We start from the raw sequence: 26,440 nt of genomic DNA, 5'->3' as shown, positions 1-26,440 counted from the left end.
GGCATGCATCTGTAATCAACAAGTGTATTTCTCTGTTGTGCACCTGGAAAATGAGATTTGTGCCCCTTTTGTTCCGTCCTATATCAATAAAACTCTTGGCAGTTTCAGTAGAGGCCGATTGTGAACAGCAATTTTCAAACAAATTTCCCCACACTCACAGTTAGAGTTAATCTGAGCTATTTTGCTCTAGCTGTGGTGGTAACATTTAGAGTTGGTAGTCCTGCAATCTTGAGTCTTCTGCAGTTTCTAAAAAAAATTTTTTTACCAGTATTGAGTCATCTGCCATCCTATCAAGTCCGACCAACTTCTTGTCTCTGTTGAAAACATAAAACGCCCACAGAACGACGCTGCCATGTCACAGTCTTGAAAAGATGTCATTGACCAGTTCTCCACCAGATACTAAAAGCTTGGGATATTGTTTTATAACCTAACTCGCCTCTAAAACATTCTCTCTGACTGGTCTGCTGTGTTATTAGTCTTGGTGATGACTCATGTTCACAGACTGGCTACATTCGCACCGAGAATCGGTTAATTAAACAACAATTAACCAATCAAGTGGCTTCTGGCAGCATCTGGTTGCACTGGATTCTATTTAAGCGTATCGGAGTAAAGAGGGACAGATGCACACGCAACACATTTAAGCTGCTTTTTTGTTTTTGGAGAATTTGAACATTTTTCTCCCAAGTTCACTGTTCTAAACGAATGTGTCGCATAAAATCCCACCAAACAGATATGTGACAACTTTGTTTTCTTTTTAACACAACATCTGTTCCTTTAATGTATGTCAGTTATATCTGTCACATGTTGTCTAAAAACAAAACTCACTTTTCTTCTCGTCGGAGAAGAAAAAGGACAGGAGGTCAGATAAAAAGCTCACAAAACAGACAGAGATGTAAAATATTCCTTCACTAGTGAATCTCTGTTGACGGGTTTTGGTAAAAAAAAAAAAAAAGAAGAAAAGGAAAAGAAAACTTCAGTCACATAGCAGAAGATGATTTATCCATTCACTAGATATCAAAACCAATAACCAACATCTGTAGGGACAAACGTTGGTCACTGCTACCCGTCCAACGTGTGTGTTCCCATTCGTGCACCTGCATCCCCGCGCCGGCCTGCTTTTCATGAGTGTGTGGGCTGAATGTTTGCTCCCTCTTTGAACCGAGGGTTTTCTCACTATAGCGACCGTGCTTCCTTTGATCCTTTGATGTCTGAGACCAGCGACCTCTCACACACACAAACGCACGCATCCCCCCACGTGCGCACCGTGCCGACACACACAGGAACACAATTAGTTGCTCTCCCCCTCCTCTGTATCCAGATTGCGTCCCTCAATCACACACAGATCCTGCCAGATCAATAATAAAGGTGTATTGTTGGTCTGCCATTGAGGCTCCTCTTACTCGACCCGCCCTCTCCAGCTCTTTTCTCCTCCACCGCCTCTTTTATTCCCCCCCCCCTTTGTCGCCCTCGCAGCCCCGTATCTCCAGCATGCACTGCCCCTCTCCATTTCCCTATTTTCCTGACCTCCTCTCCTCGCCTCACTTTCCCGTTTCTCTGGCAGATGAAAGCAAAAATCAGCTCTCTGCTTTGAAGTGGCCGAGGCTGGCGCCCTCCCACCCACCCACCCACCCATCCACCCATCCATCCAGCAGCAGGGAGAGGGAAGTAGAGGTTTTCAGGGGAGAAAAAAGGGGGTAGGAGATGAGAAGAGCCATGTGGAGAGAAGGAAGGGGACAGGAAGAGGTGGGAGAGGTTTTAATTGAGAAGATGAGAGGAGTTTGGGCAGCGGCAGACGAGGGGAAAGGACGCGATTTGGAGGGAGAGCGGAGGTCGGGGCCTAGATACTAATGATGTCATTGTGCTTTCACCATGGCAACTTGAGGAATGCTTTTTTTTTTTTAAACCCTCAAGCCTGACCGTCTGCAGAGGGAGGGGGGGTCACTTCAACTCCTGAGGAAAAGCCTCACCCCCCCCACCCACCCAAAACCTGATCCTGGCTCACCGCCACGTTCAGGTCGGTCATCGCTAATGCTAAGGCGCTCTGATATCCGCGCTGACATCAAACGCGGGACCAAAACGCTCCTTCTGTAAACAACTTTGTCTCAAAATCTGTGAAGCAGCTGCAGCAGAAATCTGCTGCAGAAATCTTTGACGTTCAGCAGCTGTGGAACTTTGAGGCAGGACCAGAAACAAACTAAAAAAAAAAAAAAGAAAACAAAAAATAGGGTGGGGGATTACGAGGCGATTTTTAGTAAGGTCCTGGCAATATGTTCCACAAACAAGTGAGCATCGAAGGGCACCATCTGCTCAGCTGTGATCTGGCCCCCTCGCTGCTACATGTGGTGCGGACAATGCTGAGTGTTGCTAACATTGCACTCAGAGCCACTTGTAATTTTCCTTCAGTTTTCTCCCCGTAATATGAGAAGCTGCTTGTTGTTTATGCTGATAATCTAAAACGTATAAATGCAGAGGAATCGACTCGATTGACCCTTACTGATGACCGGCCAGTTGAAGAATCGAAAACTCCGATCGTATTCTGTTTCGTGAATGCACCGTGCAGTGAGGCATAAAGAGGTTATTTGAAGGGAGCACATTTTCCAAGACATGTCTGCGATTCATTCAGGCTGCTAGAAGGCGAGAGAGCGCAAGACTTTCTGCAGAAACCAGCAAAGCTAAACGTATTATTTGAAGGTTTAGCTGTTTTGAACTTTTCGGCTTCCAGCCTCAGTCTGTCAGGGAGCAGAGCGTTTTAAAATGCTGGTAAAGTTAAGGTATAAATCTAGTTTCTCGAGGGAAACGCAAGGAAAATTTATTACTGTGCTAACAATATTAATTACTTATAAAAGATGCTAACGACAGTTTAAGATTCCAACATTAAAAGCCTCTTTTACAGAAACTCCTCTTTCACATATTTGTTATGACCAGAAATATGTTCCTAATATAAATAGCAAGATTGGAAACTAATATTTCAGGCCTGTAAACATATCTTATCGTACTATATTTGTAAATTAAGGGTGGCCCGATCAGATATATTGAAAATCTGCAAAAAAATTCAGATCATTTCTGCTAAAACCATTTTTAGCTGGGCTGTTCCTCGTCCTCTGCGTAGCTGCATAGTGTGTGTTTGCTAGCATAGCGTGTGAGGATGTAATCAGTGACCAACGTCTGAAGCTGGAACTCACTCACTTTATCCAAATACCAAAACTTTCAAGGGTTTGCGAGGCCTCTGGGGAACGTTTTAATTAGATCAATTATGAGGACGGTAATTAAGTTAAGAGGCGTGAATCTGTGTGTTTCTTTTTTTTTCTCTCTTTTTTTTTATCGAATTACTGAAATAATTGAACTTTCAATGATGTTGCTGCTTATAGCTACACCTGTATTTAGAGTGTTTAGATGTGTGAAACCATGTTTTTTTTTATATATATATTATTATTCATTTCATCATGTGGCTCCAAGTCCAGATCAGTGATTTTGTGTCTGAGCCGTTATGTTGAGCTGATGATGGATTTTCTGAAAAATCTTTAGTGTAGAGCTGACTGTGTCGACTGAGGACTTTATGCATTCATGTTATTATTACAGTTAGAATGACATCTGTAAAGTGTTATGATTTTGATACAGATGTAAGTAAAAACAGAACAAATGTAACGTAGTTGATTTTAAGTGCATATGGAGCAGAATATTATTCCATTTTGCTCTTCTGTGCTTTATAATGTAAAACAAGCAAACAGCTATTGAGAATACACTATATATGTGAGATAAATTCATCGTTTCCGTCTCCATGCTGAGATTATGAATAATATATATGTATATTTTTCGTTTTAGGTGTCCTGCTGATGTGGCTACACGGGCTGCAGAAATCCTCCAGGAGCTCTCTGGACCCCAACAGTGACCACATTTTACTCTTTTTTTTTTTTTTCAACCCAGTGCCGATTGCACACTCAGAAAGTTTGTTTGTTTGGGACTAAAACATCCTCAGAAACAGGAGTTTTGTTTCGCCGGTACTTGAAAACCAATCGGATCTCAACATAAGACACTCGGTTGGATTTGACGTTTTGCCTGTTTTAATAAATTTGATTGAATAATTTCAGTCTCAGTCAACAGCTCCCACATGCTGAAAGCTTCACGCGCCACTAAATCACGCAGTTCGGATATCGGTCGCTCGTCGTGACTCCCTTCATCCATAAATTGGATCAGTGACGGTGAAGAATGTTGCTGTGTCACCAGAGTTGACGGCTCATTTGAAAACAGCCATCAGTCTGCACAGGATTACATCATGAGCAGTAATTTGGGCTGTCGCATGCATCACAGCACTGACCTTGGAGTCTGTTTAGATGTTCCCATTTAGCTTTAATGACAGAATATTGACTCATTAGATTAGCCCTCAGCATGGCGGGGTGTGTGTGTGTGTGTGTGTGTGTGTGCGCTGTGACAGTCAACAATGAATACTTTACTCTGCCTCTACAGCATAACACTCAGTTTTGCACGCAGAAACAAATGAGCTTAGATTAGGACAGACCTGTGTTCGTGTTGGCCTCTTCTAACTGGAGAGCCTGTGAAAATGATTGGGATTTCATTTAAAAATATAAATACTTTGCACGTTGTACGTTTTAGAGTGTGGGCGAGGTCAGACGCGGTAATACAATCTGAGCACATGCAACACAGGAGAGTTCATCTATTAATGACAGCTGTGCAAGGAGCTTTGGAAGAAGGATCTGCCAACTGTGAAATCCAAGCGTACACACACACACGACGTCACCTGCAGTTTCACAGGGCATCAGTTCGGTGTCAACGGGAGCCGGGAGCTGTGGCCGGCTCACAGCTGCGTCTGCCGACGGAGACTTCATCAGGAAAGTGAAATGCCGTTTAAAAATAACTCGGCTGTCGACGTTCCGATTCAAGAATATAAGGAAAATATCAGGAGACTTTCTAATCTGGCAGAAAAAAGTATGACGGCGTATTAGGGCCACTGTCGATAGAAAATGCACTGTAGATACACTGTAGATACAAAATCTCAGATTTTCTCGAAAAAAACTTGGAACATTTCTGAGTTTTAAAAGTGAGCTCCTGGTCTATGTTTATTACTCTGAAATTTACTTGTCAATGACCCTAACATGCCGTCGTACAAAAAGCCCAACTGTTTGCAGTGATATTCCTAATTACAGTCTGTTCACATAATTCCCAGATAGCCTGGAAAATTGGAATTTCTTTTTAAGGACAATTCTGGAAAAAGGAAAGTAGTGAATAACACTTCCAGTGTTTACTCCTAATTCTGTTTCCACTCACCACCCTTTGACTTCTTACTTCATTTCAAGCTTATTAATTTCAGGTTCATACATTTCAGTGCATTTCCATCAAGTAGAACATGAATGTAAATATACAAGTTGGAGGTTACTTATCTTTTTACAGGATGTTTCCCCCCAATAAACCAAATGCATCAAGAGTTGGGAGTTAGCGATTTGTTTTCTCCAGGTATTTACATGCTTCAGATGAGTCGAGTTTTTATAAATGATGTGATCGCAGGGTCACAACAGTCTCATCTAGTTGACCCCAGTGTGCTGTTTAATGAGTTCTTACAGTGGGGTGAAATATTGCGTTGGTGTGATGCAGTAGGGTCATAACTCGAGACGTTTTCTAATCTATTAAGACACTTGAAGTCGAGTTACAAGCCTGAATGATTGTACTGTTCCCACCTGCACAAAAATACCTGTGAATCTGCTAATTAGTCTGGAAAAGTATGGACTATTGACATGAAAATGTGTACATTCCCAGAATATGCTTTTTTTTTTTAAAATCTGAAATGTTATAAAGGTGGTGCTGAATATGTGAAGGAGAGTTTAAGCCCCAGTCAAAACCAAACTTCTCACTGAAATGAGACAGACACCTGGGTGAAATGACAGTCCGTTTTATTGTTTCAGAACACAGCAGGCTACAAGCAACCAGCGCCTCACTACTTCACCCCTTAGTAACAGCAGACCAATAGGAGCACGTCTCCACCCCTGTCCTTACAGACACGCCCACCCAGCTCGGTCAGCTAACCCCCCTTTGGAACAGCTGGGACACGTCGGTGTCCTCCTTTAAAGCAAGAAAATAGCTCGATATTTGGACCATGATTTCCAATTCATGTTTTTTTGTTTTTGTTTTTTTTTTTGTACAAAAGCTACACAATGTTACACTTGATCATTAGAATACAATTCAACTGATTACCTTTAGTGTTTGGACACCATTTAAAATCTCATCCAGTTCTTTTGGATGGAGCATCACCACTTGAAAAGAAAAACAAAAAACACTTAGACTTAAAATACAAGGGACTAGAAAAAAAAACAAAAAAAACGATGAGTATCATAATGCAGAAAAATGAAAAAGCAAGCCAAGTTCAGTTTGTACCATTACAGACTTAAAACAGAATAAAAAAGTAAAACAACCCAAAGTATTAAAAATGAAAAAATCAAAATACATTAAAAAAAAAACTTGTTGGAAAAAAGCAAAAAAGAAAACAAAAAAAAAAGCTCATTGAGATCAAAATCTGTGTTTCGTGTCAGGATTGAAGTCGGCCTTTGATGAAGCCGAGAGACCAGAACCGAACTGCACTAAAAAAAAAACAACAAAAAAAACTACTTTGTCCCAATGGAGCTCCTGTAGACAGGAAACTGCTTGCTGTTGTTCAGTCATCTTCAGGCACTTTCTGAGACCCCGCCTCCTCCATATGGGCGAATCACGATGCAGGTTCATCCAGATCACATGATACAGCTGGAAGGAGAAGAGAGAGAGAAAAAAGGGCATTCAAGGGGAGGAAGTGGAGGCTACTGGGTCTGGTGGAGAACCACACACAGAGATCAAACGCCACATCACACAGCTTCAGAGCGGGAGCGGTCCGGACATGCAACAGCCAGAGTGAGTCTCCTCCTCCTCCTAACATTTATCTGGGATACTCCCCACTGTGCTGCTTGGAGAAGTCTACAAAGTGGAATAAGAAGTGGGTCTTACCTAGTAGAAAGTGTAGTGTAATGGTGGTCTTGGTATTTACAGGTCGGTATCAAACCAGGCCAGTTGGTTTGAGTCGCCGGGTGGAAGGCCCTCTATCAGCTCTGGGGCGTGGCCCAGGTCGGGCAGCCCTTCTACGGGTGGGTAGTCCTGGCCTGGGTGGTGCCCTCCACCCAGATCATGGTCCATCATGGGCTCCATGCCCATGGCGTCCCCTGCGTAGCCCCCAGAGTGGAAGGGACGGTAGTTTGGGTCTGGGGGGAGCGAGGGTGGAGGAGAAGCAGGGGAAGCAAAGCAGCTGTTAGAAGCATGTTAAAAACCACACAGTCACACAGTAGTACGATCATTTCAGCGAAACGCCGCACGGCAACACAGCACACAGTTCATCCGCCGGCAGGCTGCACGGTGGCTCATCGGCCCACATGTGGAAGCAATTCAGTCCCAGTTTATGCTGCAGCTCACTTGGTGCCGCGGCGGCTGGATGGTAAATGAATTCACCAACATTCAGCAAGTTTGGAAGCAGAAATGCAAATAAGACCTGGCAACTGTTCCCTCTAACCTGCTGATAAGTAAACAGAGCGGCAGACTGGAACTTCCTGTGACATCCCAGCCTTTAAAATTACCGTACACACCAGGCAGTTACTGACGTCACACACCAAGCTTTAAAACGTTGAAGCTACAAAGATTTCCGCCGAACTTTCCTTTAGATCTAAGGTAAGACTGAGTGGGTTATGAGCTCAGCCGCTCTGACGTGTTTGTGCCTCTTTTCATGTGAAAGTGTTGCAGAAGCATGAACCGGAGAAAGCAACTCACCATCTTGTCTGTAGCCCAGAGGCTCTCCCTGTGCTCCGATGTCCAAACCCAGGTCTCCAGTCTGTGGAAACGCATAAAATGTGTGAACAGAGAAGTAGCAGTCTGGATGATAAAGACCATTATGAGAAGAAGAAAAAGCTGCCAGTACCTCATTCCAGGACATTGCTTCTGTCCTGAACAGAGAGCTGGTCAGCTCCACAGACAGGCGCTTCTTGTAGTCTTGAGGTTTGTCCTCCGACATGCGGAACAGAACTGCTGCTGCGTATGTTGCTGGGGAAGGACATGAGGGTTGGCTTTAGAAGGAGCTCCTGCAGCTTTAATGATTACATTTCATTAAGCAAACACTACCGTTCCTAAATTGATTTGACATGATTAACCAAATTTTTGGTTTTTGAAGATTTAATTTTCGGAAAATCTGGATTTTTGCTTCACCAATTCACTCTAGTTCAGAGAGACGGCAGCTGCTAAGGCCGCCATCGTTTTGTTTTATTTACAGCTTCTTTTTATTTGGATTTTCAATTCAGATCAACTCTGATTAAAATATAAAAGGTCATGATAAGTTGGTTTCACCCTCCTGCACCCCCAGGAACTGAGTCATAACAAAGTCGAATTAATACAAGAATAAAGTCTGATTACCAAAATAAAGTCATAATAGTAAAACAAAGTAGTAATTTTATAAGAACTCCAACAGTAAAAATAAAAAGTTATTCACGCTTTTCTTCCCTCTCATTAAAACAATGATTTCAAGACGATAAATATGGTAAAATTACATCTATATTCTGCTAATATGACAAAAGGTCTTGTAGCCCTGATACTCATCACAGAAGGGATGATTGGAATAAAAGCTGCTTTTTTTAAATTTTCTGTCATTTGTCTTTTTTAGAATACAACATGAAGAAAATTTTAATTAAAAAAAAAAAAAATCGGAAATGGTCAGAAAAATTAAAATTAAACAATGTTTTAAAAATCTGATTTTATTTTTAAGCCATGTCGCCCAGCCTCAATAGTCCCTATGGCTCATTATATGAAATGAACTTATGCATTTATTTAGTATATAACCAGTTAGGGAGCCGTTTTAAAAAAAACAAAAAACAACAACATGAAGAAGTAATAAGCAGGCATTCCTCTGGACGTACCAACTCCTTCGTTGCGGCTGTGCAGCAGCTCCGTGAGCGGAGCGCTGGCTCCCTCGGCCTCGATGGCCTCGGCCACCTCTTTGTCCTGGGCCAGCTCACAGAGGACGCCTGCTGCTACGCGCTGGATGTTCTCAATGGGAGAGTACAACAGCTGCACACAGACAGAAAGTCACAGTCAAATTCATTCCTACATTTCTACCTCCACATTTAAAAACAGACAACAGAAGATGTACCTGTACAAAGAGTGGGATGGTGTTGAGGCCTCTGATGACCACTCTGTTATGGAGATCTCTGGCCAGGATATGAAGTGCTCCTGTGCAGCCCTCCACGATCTCCTCCATACGGACTCCCTCCTGTTAACACAAACACTCCATCAGGATCGGGTAAGCCCAGCGCCGCCTGCTCATCCTGCCCTCCACAGGATGTCATTAGAGCTCTTCTGGCCGCTCTAAGCGTGCGAGAGCTTATGGAGGATCATCTCGGAGCTATGACGACGGGAGTTTAGCGTGAGCTGCTCTTACCACAAACTGCTGCTGTGTGCCTCCCATGCTGGTGCGTCTCTGCGTGTCCTGGTGGGCTCTGACCAGCAGCTGGACCAGTCTGGGGATGGCGCCCTGCTCCCTCAGGGGGGAGTGGTTGGCGGGGCACAGGGCTAGGTTACGGATCAGACCAACTGTAGCCTGATGGGAAATAAGACGGCATGTTTAAGATGTATGCGTTCGACTGAGCACCACTATGGAATTAACAAAAACCTGCGACATAAATCTAGAAAATGCTTATTACGTATTTTAAACATAAATTAAGAGCAGAAGCGTGAGCTTGGGTACCTTGATGAGGGGCCAGTGTGATGGTGGATGCAGTAACTTGACGACCACAGGCAGGCCGTAGTGCAGCCGCACGGCATTCTGGGCCATCTCGGCGTCCTGATGTCGAGACGTGAGATGGCGCAGGGCGCATATGGCTGGCTCTGTGATGTCTTCTCTGTCTCCGGCCCGCAGCACAGTGCGAACCAACGCCTCGATGCCTCCAACCTGAAACGCACAACGCAACAGATGAATGGATGAGGCATGAACAGGTTACAGCAGGAGTGTCAAACTCCAGTCCTCAAGGGCCGGTGTCCTGCAACTTTTAGATGTGCCTCTGCTGAACCACAGCTGAATAGAACAATTAGGTCATTAAGGCTCTGGAGAACTGATCTACACAAGGAGGAGGTCATTAAGTCATTTCATTCCAGTGTTTTGTACATGTGGCACATCTAAAAACTGCAGGACAGCGACTGGAGGACTGGAGTTTGAGACCTGTAGGTTACAGGGTTCCGACCTACAGGTTTAGAGAAATTCATGCACAAAAACAAAAGCATTGCTGAAAATTAGAGAGATCTTACTGACCGTAGGAATAAGTAGTTGCGTTTGCATTACAGACATCAGCAAGACTCTGCTGATATCCCACTAATGTTGAAAAAACTATTTCGGAATTGCGGTGTTTCCATTAAAGAAAAGCAACTGAAACAACGCAAACACGTTTGATCACGCTACAGGTCATTTAAAAATCATGCCACATTGTCATCCTCCTCTTACCACTTCCTGTTTTCATGGCAGTTTCTCAAAAAACACTCATTTTGATACTCCTGGAAAACCAGCTCATCCTAGCACAAAAACATTCTAGAAAACTGCAAGTTTTATTCGAAATTGCCATGTTTCCATTACGCAAATTTATTTTTGTCATTCCAATTTGCGTAATTCTATGGTCAATGGGTACGCAGCAAGTGACTGACTGCAGTTTATTGATGAAGAATGTGCAAATGAGGCCAATAAACTGAGTGTAATCTCACCTGGCAGACCATCATTTTGTTCTTATAGTTGTTACAGGTCAGATTAGAAAGGATCCCAGCAGCACAGGTCACCACATTGATGTCGTCACTGCCGAGCAGCTGAACCAGAGTTCCCAGAAGACCTTCCATGCCCTCCTGGAAAGCAAACAGAAGACAGTTTAACATCGATACTGGGAACTTCAGATAAAGACTGAGGGGAAAGAAAAAATTATTCTAATCTTATATTCTGTCTAATAAAAATGAATCCTGTAACTATGCAGTCTTGTGTTAGGTCAAACAGAGTTGCTGCAGCTGCTCTCACCTGTTTGGTGGCGGCATCTGACAAGTTCCTGAGGGTCCAGAGACAATTCTGGACCAGTCTCTGGCTTGGATCTGTCAGGTGGAGACCCAGAGCCTGCATACCTCCTGAACAGACACACAGTGTTACATATGGAACGGCCTGCTGCTGGGAAATCCCCTCAACGTAAACGATTCCCTAGGGTTAAAGACATACCAGCTTCAACAATGGCCGGTTTGTTACTGGAGCACACCGACAGAACCTTAAGGACGCGGCTTGTGGTCCACAGGAGCTTCTCGTACGTGTAGGTCCTCATGATGTTGACCAGTGCTTGGGGGCCACCACTCGCCAGAATAATCAGCTACACACAAACAAAACCAGGTTAGGCTACATGTCAGAGCTGCTCTGACATGTAGCTTCCTCCCTTTGACCCCTTCCTCACCTTGCTTTCCTGGTTTCCATAGGCTAGTATCTGCAGACAGTCAGTGGTGATGGCCAGGAACTTAACATTGGTTTTGCTGAGCAGAGCCACCATTTTCTGAAGACCGCCGGCCAAGCGGACGGCCATCTTGGCTCCTTCTTGGTGCAGCAGAAGGTTGTGGAGGGTAGTGATTGCGTAGAACAGGACGGAATCCACCGGCGAGCTGCGGAGGAGAAACTGTTCAGTGACACAAACTCGACAAGTTGGGAGACGCTCGCTACCGGTGGGAATCATCCCCGCGCCGCCTACCCGAGCATTTTAACTAGAGCCGGTATTCCTCCGGACTTAAAGATGGCCAGCAGCCCCTCTCTGTGATGGGACAGGTTGTGCAGAGCTCCTGCCGTGCAGCGGGCGGTCTCCATGTCGTTGGTGTTCTGCATGGTCCTGACGATCGCAGAGACCATCTGAGGGGAGCGCATGATGGCGTGACGAGAAGCTTCCTTCTTCGAAAGCTGGTGGACCATCACTGCTGCTTTGTTAACTACCACCTGGATGGAATGAGATGTCATTTTGATCATTGTGTAAAAAAAAATTAAAAGGAAAAAAAAATAGCTCTGGGATAGGGCTGGGCAATGAACCTATTTTATTGATTAACTGAATTTTTGAAGATTTACCTTTTTTTTTTTTTTTTTATTATTATTATTTAATCCAGAATTCAAAGTGCCGCCAAGAGCAGCCATCTTGTTTGACAAGCGTTTTTAACAGCTTCTATTTATTTAAGTTTTGTATTTAGATCAACTCTACTACAATTTTTTTTTTTGACAAAATCATGATACAAGAATAAAGTTTAATTAATACGAAAATAAAATCTCAATATTATCAGAATGAAGCCGTAATATTTGGAGAATGAAGTAGTAGATCTGTGAGAACACAAATACAAGAATAATGAATTTTTAAAAATATTCTCTTTTGTAATTTTTTTAAATGACAAAAAAAAAAAAAAATCAGAGATTATATTTCTAAGCCACATTGCCCAGCCCTAATCTGGGCCAAACATTTCTGAGGATGAAGACCTGGTCCTCATCGTTGAGCAGCTTGGTGAGTTCCGGTATGGCTCTGGTGGCGAGCTCGGCGTCATCTTGGTAGTTGATCAGATTGACCACAGCGTGTTTGAGCATCTGTGATGGCTCCGCCAGCCTCTGGACGTTGGTGGGGTTTGTAGCGTCGTACTGTGTGGACGGGATCTGCATGCCCTCCTCCAGAGTCTCTGGGAACATGGCCGCACGCACCCGCTGAGCACGCGTCATGGCGTACTGACCGTCTATGTCTAGGACAGAGAGAAGGGATGTTTAATCACTCAACATTGGATCAACTTTAACCATTGTTTCCTAATCGTCCATAGGGAGGCAGAGAACAGGCGAGACCTACCTTGTACTTGGTCCTGGGAGAAGTTCTGGTTGAAGCCCTGCTCCCACTCATACAGGACCTGGTTGTTGTCCAGGTCGTCCTCCTCTGGGTTGCCTTTCCCGCTGAGGGAGGGAGCAGTTGTGGTGGCCCCTGAATGAATCCCTGAATCCAGGTAGGACTGCTGCTGCCAGTGGCTGACGGCCGCCTTGCGGTCCGGCTCCATGGCCATGTCCAGTTCCATCAGATCAGCTGAGGAGACGCAATTCAGCCAACTTTAGAGTCACTTCATCAAACTACATCTAGCCAGACATTCAAACTGGACTCGATAGACGAATATTTGTGCTCAAGAATAGGCCTGTCACAATAACAAATTCTGCTGGACAATAAATTGTTCTGGAAGTTATTGCTATAAACAACAATATTGTTGTTTTGAGAGCGTTTTCAAGTTATATAATAATGCAAGAAAACATTCTCAAAGATCAAACTTTAAATTCTAATAAACATTTAATAGTGGAACTGGAAGACATCTGAAATATCCCAAATAAATCAAACAGAAACAAAAAATAAAAAATCAATTATAATTATATGAAGACTTTTGTTATCTGGCTTTTTGTAGGAAGAGAGAAATAGAAAAACGATAAATCATCCGAATGGAACTTTTTGAGTTTGCTTTAATTTATCACGCGATTATTTGATTTATTGTGACAGGCCTACTCAAGAACAAACAAAAACAAAAAAAAGCTCGACAACTTTTACAATTGTGCAAAAATGACCCCTGAACCCCAACAACTCACCCTGGGAAGCCATGTTTCTTTCTCAAACCACACCCAACACAGCTTCCTGATCTGCAGAGGGGGGGAAAAAAACAGCAAATTGTCAAACATTTCTACTGCCAGCTTCACATTACACATCCAACTCAAAGAGGAAAGCACTAAAAGAGCAGCTGAAATTAAAGATGATATTAGTTCAAAGGAAACGGCTTTATAGTGTTTTCTTTTCTTTTTTTCTGCCTCCTCCCTTTCTTGGGCTTCCTCTTCCCGTTTCAGACAGATATGCAAACAGTTGCAGTTCACACACAAAAGCCTCCATTAAGGGCAGCAGCTACCAGCGAGGAAGGACGAGGGAAGTGCAGCGCTGGGTGGAGAGAGGAGGCAATGGGAGGGAGGAGGGCGCTCGCATTCCTGAGCTGGCTTTGAAGCCGAAACCACACTCTGCTGGAAAGTAAATACTGGCAGTGGCAGGAGAGGTAGAGCAAGCAAAAGGGATTAATTTAGCAGGGGAAAGGGGGCAAAACTGAAAACGGGGCATTTTCAATCCACACTGGAAGATAAATGTTATGACAGAAACAAAAGTTGGCGTCAAGAACAAATTTCTACAAAGGTCTGTCAAAATAAGAAAAGTTTGAACCTGTGGAGTCTGAATACTTTCAAAAACCATCATGTGAAAATCAACATAACAGTAAATGGGAGAATAAATGAGTTATCTTTACAACATGCTAGTCTGAACGTCCCTTCAAATTAAAGAGGCGCCATATGAGAGACTAAAGGAAAAACACATTTAAACCAATTAATGAGACAATAAAACCAAAGTACATTTCCTACAGTATACAAAGCCAGCTACAGCTTCTACCCAGTAAAATAAAAACACAACCCAGCCCAAAACAGCAAATAAAGTTACTCAGTTTTTCCACAGGTATAGAGGTCAGGGTCACGTTGCCACTGTAAAAACTACAGCTTTGGTTTTTGTTTGTTGTTTTTTTTGATCTCAGAAGTTTGAGTTCAGATCAGGAAGTGGTCACATTTCATCATTTCTGATGCTGCTTGCCACCGACTCTACCAGACATTACTCTAACTTGACCAAAAACTCTCAACATTTATAAAATCAGCACACTTGAGACCATGTGACATGCAACATTAATATTTATGAACCCAAACTGAACCGATTTAGCTGAAGGTCTGGTTTAACAAAAGTTTTTGAAAACACATGGGACAGGAACCTGTGTAGAAAACAAACTTATTGTAGACTTTATTGAAAGGAAACAACAGGCACTGCTACAGAAACAAAACCTCTGAAGCACTCAAAGAGAAATCCTGTCAGTCAACACAAATAAGAGTTTGACTCCTACAAACACCCGTCCATCTTGTGTCAAAAATCACAGTAATGACTATAATGACAGGATATTCACAAGAGGGAAGGTCTAGTTTCTGTTCCAGACAATTACAGAACAGTCCCTCTGACTTTGCTTAATCACATGTTATTAAACCACATGTAATTTTCCAGGAGACAGACAGAGGTTTTCTGGGGTCTGTTGCTCTTCCCCGCTTTTATATATACAGGAATGAGAGCGCAAATCATTTAGAGACACACAAGATACACAGGTACAAGTGTGTGTGTGTGGTTGTTTGTCCTGTGATGGACTGGTGGCAAACCAACGACCTCTACAAATGGATACCAGTCCCTACCATCCTTCCAGGATAAGTGACGGATTGATTGAGCTCCTTTTGAGCTAATCTCATGTTTTTTTTCCCCCTTTAAAAATTGTTAACTTCAATTTCTACTGAACAAGTTGCTGGTTTGAAGGCACATTTTAGCTCAGCAAAACTGGAAACAGGACAAGGGAAAACGTTCGCGTTTGTCCTTCAGTGGCAAAACTCAAACAAGGAAAAAAAAAAAGGAAAAACAACTCTATCCTCTGTAGAAATGTGTGATATCTGAACAGTTTAGGAGCAATAAGTGGGTTTTATTGTACTGAAGCAATAGCGTGACCAGCAGCAGTACTTTCTCTCCAGTGCAGCTGCCACTGGAACAAGTGACAAATGCTGGCAGACCTAATTTCCCTAATCTACCCTGCATCTCTGAGCCAACATTTCAACAACTAAAATAATGTTCCATCCTCTTGGTCCAAAAAAAAAAGAAGAAGAAAAAACGCCCTGTGGTTGCTATGTTTCAGAGTGCTGTTGGTCAGTAGTTGAAATGTAATCTTTGCACTGTAACAGTACATGCAAAACTACAACAGCATCTTTTGACTATTATGTTAGTGCTCCTGTCTGGCAGAAAAAGGTGTGGCTTTAATCATTCAAAATCCAACAAGAGCTTGGTTCTATTGAGTCCAATCAGCCGTTTATGAAAGTACAAAATCCAGGAAGAATTGAAACAAACGTAACTTAAAATCCTGTCTGCAGCTGGATTAAGAACCACCTCCGAGTGTCTGACTGAACAGCGCATCTGTCCCAGTATCGGGTGAGAGCAGTAACACATGGAGGAGCTGATTAAGCCAAGTTGATTCAAATAGAACAGGAGCAGCAGCAGCTAACTACAGCTTCATTACTGGGAGCCTTTAGATTTAAAACAGTCTAAATTTCCTCTCAGATGGTTTCTAAGGTTTTTAGTTTGTTTTTTTTTAAATGAGATCTCAAATAGTCCTGGAGTGTTGCAGCCCTGCCCCTCCCCCACCAGTTGCTGCACAATGCTGGTCATTCTGGCTAAAACAAGGCTACAATATTTTCCAGACTTTAAAAAAAACCCATTTAAATAGGAAATATATCCTGTTGGAAAACATGACAGAAAAGTTGTGGAAACTAAAGGAGTGCAACTCACTCTCATTCACAACTTTTTTTTTTTTTTATCTCTAGTTGGCGAAAAAAAATTCAAGTAAAGGTAATTAAACATTGTTACACATTCAAAGTTTCCCCAAGAAAACTTGCTAAGCCCAGTGGCTGGGTGCTAGGGCAGTCATTCATCCAGCAGCCTGTCATGTTTTTGAGTTAAAAATGTTTAAAGTTGACAGGAAAATTTGAAAATATCACTTGATAATTCCATGTTATTGAAAGATTGGAAGACTAATACCTGAACATTAACTATAAAGTCTTAAAAAATGCATTTAAGTAAATAAGCAATGCCTTGCCTGGTGGGGGCACAAGTAAAGCCTGGTGGCCCACCAGGCTTATAATACACTGGGGGAAACTGCACATTTTCACTTGAAAGTTTTACCCCAGGTTAATCCTAGATCAAAACCTAAAAGGAAAAAGAAGGAGGTGGGGAAAAAAGCAGGAGTAAAGATAAACCAAGCTACTAAAACAGGGCAGGCACAAATTTACTCTGTAAATGTGAGTATATGAAGCTCAATTGCAGCAGATAGCCAAGGAGAAACTCCACCACCGTAGTTTAGCCGGGTGACTAAAAGAGCCAATCTTGAATCATCTTGAATGAGACGACGACTGCTGTTTCCAACCATGAACTCAAATTTGCTGTTCACACGCCATCCTCCCGGCACCGCCGGCCTGCCCTTGCATAACCCAACGCAGTCCTAACCAGAGCCACATGCCTCATACATGCCTGGATGCAAATCAAACATACAATCAAAGCACACAGTGGAATCATTTATGATTCACGCTGGCGGTTTGAGCGGTTCGTTTCATCTGGCTTAGAAAACGGAGCTTGTTCTTTATAGATGAGCAAAAGAGAAATCTCTGGATTCTGACAGAGAGAAAATGTTAAAGTTAAACAGTAAAGCTGAATTTAAAAAAAAAAGAAAGAAAGAAAAGAACTTGTTACTGCGGGACTTCTTACTTTCTGTGTGAACTGCCACAAGAATCTGAACGGTGGGTTACTTTGAAGCCATATGTGAAATCCAGTATGTAGAGTTGTGCCTGGTGCAGTTAAAAGGCGGATAATTAAAACCAGATGCACGTTGCCCGACACAGCAGCCACTAGAGGGAAGATCTGTGCAGCGAAGGGAAGGAAAACATCACCTTTAGCTGAGCTCGGCTGGGCCTGTTAAGCAGCTGTCACATATATATGAGTGCAGGTTGTGCAACTATGACCTACGCATGCCGTCCAACATGTCAACAAAGTCTCAGTCCACTTAGACAGAGAAAAAAATTTTTTTATGCAAGTCAGGTGCAACACAAGTCGACTCGCAGCAACACAGATGCAGCTAAAATGCTTCCAAACTTCTATGTGCTGCAGCTCAACTTTGCTGACGAGTTACAGCGTTGACGTAAAAACGAGAAGAACAAAAATGTGTGTAGTACGTTTTATTGCGATCTAATCTAGCCAGGCTACACAGACGCAAAGATTAATGTAAAGGGTTTCCAAATTCAGTTTCTATAAGATTCAAAACAGTCTAACAAAATGCAAAAGAAGCTCCTTTTTTCCCACTAAATTAGTGCTGGGCTATGTTCAAGTGAGCCTTGGGTAAATTACCCCAGGCTAAATTACATTTCTGTCCATTTGGCCTGCAGACTTTTGTGGCTAAATTTTACAACCCTTTTCCTGGTATGTAGAGGCATAACAAAAAACCAAAAAAAACAAAAAAACAAGCATATGATTATTTTTTAGGGGTGGAAAATGCAGTACTTGACATAAAAAAAGCATTTTATTTCAGGACAATACATAAGTTACATCCATCCACCTTCTACAGAGACAATTGAGTTTCTTCTGGAGAAAACACAGGGGAGTCAATACCTCCAGATGAGTAAATGAGCCAAAGTAAAACCATTATTGGCAAAAGCAGAGAGAAAAAGAAGCAGCCACAGGCTTAGCCGGCTAAAGTGCAGGGTCAGCAGCACTCGGTACTGGCTGCCAAGCACCACAATGAACCAAATGCCTGCAGCCGCTGCAGAGTCGTATTTTGTGTCTCAGCTGCAAAATGCTGCATAGCTGTGGACACAGGACAAACGTCAACGGGGTTCGCGTGAAGAATTCCTTTCTGATGCTGGGAGATCGCCAATGTAGCTTTTACACACACACACACGTGCAGATTAGTTTTTATTTGTTTATGCCTCAAAAGTCTGCCTCGGAACCAGGTGGCAAACACTAATCACTGCCTACATCTAGACGACGCTCAGTAGCAGAGGAAACAGGAAACCCAGCGTTGTTCCGGTAATGACAAGACCACTGGAAAGGTGGATCGTCTCAAAACAAACCACCTACGTTTCCGTCTGAAAAATTTCTGTGCATCATCAGAAAAAGAAAAAGGAAAAAAAAAAAAAAAAAAGTGTGTTGACGAGACAGCAAGTTTTATCAACTTTTTTTTAATTCCATTGTGCAACCTGCTTGGGGATTTCTCTGATGAGCCACGCAGACACAAAAGAAGACAATCAAATATTCTAAGAAGTCTGAATAAAACACGTTAAATTGGGAACCACTTGATTTTAAATCGATCATTTTAGTTGCCATGTTCAACGTATGCAGCTAGCTGTACTGTATGAAAATCTTTTAGGTATCCTTGGCAATCTTTCAAATTGTCAAACATATTTTATGAACAAAAACACTTTAGTATTTGAACAAATGGGACATTTTACTGACTTCAGTGCATCTGGGGAACTCCATGTGTGCCAAACCCTGACATTTAACCCAAACATCTCCATCTACATTAATAATCTTACATTCACAGTATAGCTTAATCCTAACTCTTAAAACTGATGCATTAGGACAGAGGTTTCATCCCTGAAGGCCTATTTAAAGTAAGTAAATATACCAGAAAATGACCAAAATAGGTAGCACAAGTACACACGCGCGCACACACATATAGGAATGTACTAATGTGTTTCATACTTAAGCTTTTTAATTTCTTAACACTGCAAGTCATATCTGAAACCACTACATACTCCTGTACTGAAACCATTTCATGTCACTTTATATTCTTCTTCTCATGAATTATTCAGATTATTTGTCAATTTTTTTTTTTTTAATCCTCAAATCTCAGTTTTTTTTTATTTTTATTTATTTATTTAATTACATGCCAATGTCAGGATGCGTCAGAGTCAAAGCAGGTACGAAACGTCCCCTGGTGGGTATGAATTGACGCACGGTAGATGCGAAACGTCCCGCGGCGGACGGCTCCGCTTAGGAGAAAAGTGGGAAGGTGCGAAACGACAGAAACCGCAAAAGCAAGAAAAATCCGAATGGGTCAAATTTGGCTTGTTCAGCCCCGCAATATTAGCTAACGCCGCACCAACATGCACCCGAACAATCCGCACGCCGCCCCGCCTCTTCTCCACAGCTGCCCCCGACTTTCTGCCCCAACACCAGCGACTCAAATTTCACACTCAGGCTCCTCCTCGTCTTCCTCCCGAAGCACATCGGCTCGGAGGGATTTTTGTCGGTCTTTGTTTAAAAGGAGGACGAAAGGAAAAAACACACACGCTTGACCAAAGACTTATACTAAAACAAAAAAAAAACTTTGTTTCAACTGCGATATGTACGTAAAACAGCTTTGACGCTCCGTGCAGGTTGGGAAGCCTCACAAACTTCCAACTCGAGACCAAACGTTTGTTTTGACTTCAATACAATTCACAAATTCGCTTTGTGCGGTTTTCACATCGATTGAAATAACCACGCAAGAAGTTAAAGGTGAGCCTCCCCACCTCCAGTAGTTTTGGTTACGCATAAACAGCCGAAAAAACTCGGGCGAAACTCAAGAAGCCCAAACGTGAGTCACAATGGAGGAATGTGGCCAACAGTTTGTAAGCTAACAGGCTAACCTTCACTAATGTTGACTACTTTAAAAAATAGCAGACGAAATATCCACGTTTCATCCAAACTCTGGTTTTTTTCCCCCCGCTCCCGAATTAGGTAAAAGGCAATAAAATCCAAACGTGTCTACGTACTGGCGGGGAAAACAGCCTAAATGTTCCTTATAAACATTCGGTCGACAACTATAAGATTACAAGCTTTTGCCCCAAAAAGGCGGTGATTGGATCATCCCAAAAAATCTGCCGTGAAAGCAGCTGACTCGCAGGTTACCGCAGCTCCATCCCCGGCCGGCTGGCCCGCACACACACACACACCCCTACACACATACACACACACACCCCTGCATACACATAACAACCGACTCCACTCCCGCTGGCGTTCACACGGACCCGGGTAAGGAAAAGGAGGAAAACTGAGGAAAGCCGATAGTTTTGAACGTTGAAGCCTACCCTTGTCAATGCGACAAATCCGTCCACTTGGGTTCCGGAGAGTAAAAAACCACTTGGAAAAGGAAAAAGAAAAAAGTGGAGGAAAAATGTGTGGAGCGGCGTCAGCGGGGAGCCCTCATCCACTCCCTCACAGGCAGCTGCAGACAGCAGGTACTGACGCAGCCAGAACAGCGGAGACTGGGAAATGTAAGATGGCGGCGGAGTTATATAGACCGGAGAACACCCGCATTCTAGCCATATCCTGCCGTGCTCTCTAATAAAATAGAAACTAAGATCAGGAATCATTTTTCGTCTTCCTATATCTCTGACTCGGTTCTACATTAATTTACCTATGACAATAATACAATTATTTGGTATGAATAAATACCTATTTTTATAGAATATGCATTTGTACGTGTGGAGTATGAATACACAATGAAATGAAGTTCCAGCTTCCCCCCCCACCCCCAAAACATAGGAAAACCGATCTTCTTTCCCGGAGTTATCTTGGTTTGTAAAAATATCTAATGAATAGAAAATAAGTATTTTTTTAAGCTACGCAAAAATAGAAGTTTACTAAAACAGACTGTGTCCGTGTCATTGCTAATGGTACTTATACTATTACTCTACCTGAAATGGAATGAAAAAATACACTGCTAGAAAAGTTTTTTTTAAAAACTCAGCAAAATGGGTTGAAACGAAGGCACCGTCACTGGGTTTGGACCCACGTGGTTCCCTAACCTTTTACCTTCCAACCCTCAAAATAACAGCAAAACAAACCGGGGACTTTGGCTGCTGAGTATACAGTCATTAAAAAGTCACCTGAGTAGGGTAAGTAATGACAACACAAACAGCTTCAGCACCCATGATATAGTTGTTGTTTTTTTTTACCAATCCATAAGCACTGCTTTGTATTTATTGTATAACTTAATGCATAAATGTGCTGTTACCATTGCTATCTATGTTACTTAGATCTGATACACACATTCTCAACTTTGGAAACCACTGTATTTTTGACACTTGTCGTGTAGAATATGCTAGTGGTCTGACAAACATTAAAACAATCATTCACAGTGCAATGAAATACACTCAGAAAACGTGTTTACTTTATTGGTTTATTTGCTGTTGATTCACTCACAGATATTCAATACTCAGCTGATAAATGTCCTCGACATTCAGAGGCAGGCTTTTGTTTTGCTCACAACTTGTTCCTTTGAAAACAAAAAACATTCTGATTATGTCTGCAGGCGACATGACAAGTAGTTCAGCAGGTCTGAGCAGCTCTCTAATGTGGATTACCTGCATCAGGGTTCAATTCGACAACCCTGCGCTCGTCTGAGACGCCTGGCATCCCGATGGCTGCTAAAACACAAACTCAGCAGAATCAAATCAAATCCCACATGTTAAGGAGAATTGCGTGAAAGTGATGAGCAAATCACTGGGAAGTATTTTAGCATTTGAGTGGGGAGGTTTTGGCAATTAACACATCTACAGATTTAACCAAATCAAGCCATTCAAAACCTATTCCGGCCTCAGATTAAACACGGGCCTGTTTCTGAACTCCACCAGGAAAAAAAAAACAGATTGAGCCAATGAAACCTATTAGCGGGCATAGATGTGGTCCTTTAAGCATATAGTGTGATCTCCCTTTCATTTGGAGATCACAGCTATTCATTTTCATACGACTTTCTATGTGGTTCAGTGCTGATACAGTTAGGAGGGAGGCTCTCATATAAAATTTCAGCATGCATTTCAGGTCTCCCTCGTCAGTGTTGGTCCCTTGATTGCTGAAATAAAAGGTGCGGAGCCGGCGAGGTCCCTTCATGCTGCATGCGGCAATGTCACCAGCAAACAAAGGTAACGCACTCTCCTGTCGTCTGCCTACAGGCTACTTCATTAACCTATATTTACAGTGCGTGGGTGGAATAGAGTGCCGAAACCCCAACTCTGTCTGAAACTGTTAATTCAGCTGCCCCCTCACAGGAGCGTCACAGCAACGCAACGAGCGCATCAGCAGCGTGACTCCACCCTGTGTCATGAGGCTGCAACATGATTGATTTTCTTTTTTTTTTTTTTCCTGAATCCCTTTTCAAACCACGCCGAGAATTACTGCTGTCGCTCTGGCAGACGCCGAGCCAAGGGGTTTTCAAGTCGAAAATGGGTTCACGCCGGTCACATGACTTCACGGGACCGCAATTACACAACCAGAAGAGCGACAAAATCCTTATGCTGTGAGTCACGTCAGGAGGACGGGGTGATTTCACATTCGTACAGTTTTAAGTACAGTCCAAAACATAAATCAGCAAAGAGGTTTTGTGTTCACTTGTCAGGCGGTGGGCTCGTGATCAGAGGTGTGATGATCTGTTTGTCCTTCTAAAAGCACCTAAAAATGGGATCTTCCCACTACGTACACCGAATATCAAACGGTGCAACATTTGTTGCAGGGTTCAGAAGCGCAAAAAAAGGGAATCTTTGATAAAGTACATTAAAATATATGATCACAAAAGCCCCTTTGAACAGAGAGAATAGTACACGCAGCTTCTGACATAATCGTGTTTTTGTTAGATGGCAATTGCACATTAAAGCCTTCACCTTCTCTGGAGTGCACCACTGTAAAGCAGGAAGTACTTGTAAACTCCTTCATGAAAAGACGTAGCTGCCTTTGTAGTGCTGAAACGCTGCTTGCACAATCTAAACAGAGTTTTGTGATCACTGTCTCGGGTCTAATGCTTGAATCTCAAATAAAGAACTTCCCCGCTGAAGCATATGTTCCAAGAGAAGCAGGTTTAGGTTTTTATACTTTCTTTTTTTCTTTTTAATGATTCATGCAGGATGTTGTTTTATCGGTTGGATGTAATCTAAACAAGTAACATCAAATATTCATTAAAAAACATAATTGTATTCCAAGAGAGAGAGACAGTGACTTTGCAATATCTGAGTCGAGCTTTGATTACCAGAAGGTTTAATCACAACCAGACTGTCACGGGTCGTCGTCTCGTGACCATGGAGTCTGGATTAAGAGCACAGACTTAAAATCAGATTTATCTTCTGTGGAAAATCCCTCTGATGTCTAATCTGGGATGTCTGTAAAAAGACTTCAAACTGCTCCGCACAAGCAAACAGCGTCGCCTTTTATGCCGAACTTGTTTCTTGCGAGGCAGGAGAACACACTGGATTCATAAAATGCCTTTCTGTGAACCTAGGCTTGTACATGCGGTTCCTGACTTTTTATTATTATTATTATTATTATTCAGACTTGTCAAAACCGACTCCCTGATGAGAAGCTCGACAGGAAAGTGGCTCTCCACTCAGGCCTGTGTAACAAACAATTTCCAACAAGGGAGGTCCACAGTGGGAGCTTTTAGCAGCGAACCTGTGTTCACATATGAAAGGTGGTGGAATAAATACGACTATAGTACAAAATGTTGCAGATTAACGACTGAAAGGGAGAAATATTGCCGATCATCTTATTAGGAGTGATCACAGGAGGATTTTGAGATTCGATTTTGATTGATTTTATTTTATTTCTTTACTTAGGACTGTAACATATAAAAGAGGGGAAAAATATACTGCTGATTCTTTGATAGAGATAGATGTCTGGAATCCAACAGAAAATGAAGCAATGGCTATGTTAAACCCAGTTCATGCATGAAAGCGCATGTAACTAACCTTGATCTGATTTTTATGAAATAAAAAAAATATATATTATAAAAGTACTTACGTTTTGATCGTTGAGTTTAGGAAGCATACATAGGAGGAATATAGTTTTAATGATTGAAGGGGAAATGTAACATTGTCAGTGTATTGACTTGATCAGAGCTAAAAAAAAAAAAAAAAATGCTAATTCTGATCTCTGATTGTTGCACCTAAAACAAATCGCTCAGAATTAGCAAACATCTGTTGTTGCTTCTTTTTAATATATAAATATATATAGTGACGGCTCCCTTGGAATAACATTGTGGGTTTGCAGAGCATACCCTTTTAGCACAAACCTTCATAAACAGCCAGCACAGGTAATACATTTAGAACAGTCCCAATGTGGGTCACGCTCAATCCTCTCTATCCCGCTTTATCACAGCAGTTCTGCTACACGTGAGGGTTAAGCATCCCATTTTTGGGCCGATCCAGTTGAGATCCTGCCAAAGATTAATCCATAATGCCCGTGGAAGGGCCCTTCATCCAACATGCTGCTGCTGAAATAACACAGATAGCTGCTCTGTTCCCAAGCATGCACTGCGGCTCTCCGATGACCCAGCGCTGCACCACTTCAGGAAGCCCACACAGCTCTCGCTCTTCCAGCTGGAGGGACCGTTTCATGTTCCGCCCAGGCGCGATGAGGAGTCTGTGCATCTGAAATGCAGAGATAGAGATTGGTACGGCAAACTGTTTACTAAAACAAACATGCAAGCAAATTTGGTCAGGACAGAAATAATCTTATTGAAAAATAAACACTCTCTGCCCGTTTTTGTTGGAAAATGTAGCGTTGAGTTCAGATGTTTTCATTGGCAACTCCAATCATGTGTCGGTGCAGGTTTCAGTTCCTTCTCATAATCTCCTGGAAATATTTCTGGAACTGAAACTGCATTAATGTCGACTTTAAAAATAGGACGCTTGTGTTGTAAAAGTTTGAGAGAACATTTCCCACGTTTGTCCGACAGTTCGTAAAGCGTGCATGTCGTCTACGTCGCCAAATTAAACTGCATGTGGATATTATGTGTGGTTTTAAGACAGGCCACGCTAACGTCGCACTCATTATCACGCAATTAAAAGTCAAACGGACTGAAGCGGACCTGTTTTTGTCTGTACGTTCAGGTACGGCTAATCTTTTAAGAAGTTAAGAGTTTTAAACCGGATAAATTGTGAATCAGACCGTTGCTACAGTTTCCAGCCCTTTTAATGAGACCAGAGATATTTTCCGTGACCGGAGTGTTTTTCCGGTCACGAAAAATCACAGACGGTCATGGCGTGGAAACTAAAGGAGCAGCACTCATCACTCTCATTAAGGTACCACCGTTTTCAGACTGCAGTCAGGAAGGTCAGAGCGGCGTCTCTGTAGTCCGACTAATTAACCGGCTAACGTTGGCTTGTTATATTGTAGAGAAAGCACAACGGCAAAAAATGTAGTATTCTAAAAAACAAGCATTCATTTAAAAAAAAAAACAAAATAAAAACAGCTGGCATCTAAGTGAATGTTTTTTCAAAGTATTTAATTTAAAGTACGAATACATAGGTGCTACAGATATTACTATACCTGCAGCAATGTCAATAACTGCAGCAGTAACTACTGCAAATATTGCTGCAGCAGTTGAACAAAATATTGCTTTCGCTTTTAAAATCAGTTGGATCATGTCACATATTTGTATAAAATACTGTAAAAGGCATTTTTATTGTGATCTATCATTCATGCTCTAAACAAAACACCTGATCACATTCATATTTTATTGGTCAAAACAAGTAAACTTGGAGATATGCGTCAAGTTTATTCTTCGACATTGTCATTTGTATTCACAAGTTGAGTGTGTAAAAGTCAAATAAACACGTCGCCGTGTGGGGCTAGATGCGCGTAGATGCACCGTTGCCCTCGGTATATGTTCCATCTTTATTCATGTACTGCATATTGTAACTTTTATAAAACTTTCAGGGTACATTTCACTCCAAAACACATGT

General features: G+C 42.3%; 2 protein-coding genes and 1 long non-coding RNA gene across 6 annotated transcripts in view; 1 reads left to right on the top strand and 2 right to left on the bottom strand.

The window, feature by feature from the left end:
• ulk4 (unc-51 like kinase 4) overlaps positions 1–5,440 on the top strand; it is an 87,103-nt gene extending 81,663 nt beyond the window's left edge. For all 3 annotated transcript variants that reach the window (XM_032556222.1, XM_032556232.1, XM_032556212.1), the window contains one exon: positions 3,823–5,440. In XM_032556222.1, coding sequence (XP_032412113.1) covers positions 3,823–3,889 — 67 coding nt within the window. In that variant the 3' untranslated portion in view covers positions 3,890–5,440. The remainder of the gene's footprint in view (positions 1–3,822) is intronic.
• A 446-nt stretch (positions 5,441–5,886) lies between these two features.
• LOC116715661 (catenin beta-1) lies at positions 5,887–20,983 on the bottom strand. 2 transcript variants are annotated; one of them, XM_032556246.1, is made up of 17 exons: positions 20,795–20,983; positions 13,661–13,711; positions 12,888–13,115; positions 12,533–12,786; positions 11,769–12,007; positions 11,481–11,682; positions 11,255–11,399; positions 11,063–11,166; positions 10,762–10,896; positions 9,758–9,961; positions 9,452–9,610; positions 9,164–9,283; positions 8,931–9,081; positions 7,943–8,064; positions 7,795–7,855; positions 6,985–7,235; positions 5,887–6,747 (listed from the first exon to the last, which is right to left on the bottom strand). In XM_032556246.1, exons 2-16 carry the CDS (start codon positions 13,671–13,673, stop codon positions 7,021–7,023), a joined length of 2,352 nt encoding a protein of 783 aa, XP_032412137.1. In that variant the 5' UTR covers positions 13,674–13,711; positions 20,795–20,983; the 3' UTR covers positions 5,887–6,747; positions 6,985–7,020. The 2 variants fall into 2 exon arrangements, with proteins under 2 accessions (XP_032412137.1, XP_032412146.1); XM_032556255.1 differs by lacking the exon at positions 6,985–7,235.
• Positions 20,984–21,857: 874 nt separating this feature from the next.
• Positions 21,858–26,440, bottom strand: part of LOC116717313 (uncharacterized) — a 65,901-nt gene continuing 61,318 nt past the window's right edge. Inside the window, exon 5 of the long non-coding RNA XR_004338725.1 lies at positions 21,858–25,123. This is a non-coding gene — a long non-coding RNA (uncharacterized LOC116717313). The remainder of the gene's footprint in view (positions 25,124–26,440) is intronic.

Source organism: Xiphophorus hellerii, chromosome 3, assembly GCF_003331165.1.
Source record: "Xiphophorus hellerii strain 12219 chromosome 3, Xiphophorus_hellerii-4.1, whole genome shotgun sequence".
Taxonomy (NCBI): domain Eukaryota; kingdom Metazoa; phylum Chordata; class Actinopteri; order Cyprinodontiformes; family Poeciliidae; genus Xiphophorus; species Xiphophorus hellerii.
This window is presented reverse-complemented; position numbering and strand designations above follow the sequence as displayed.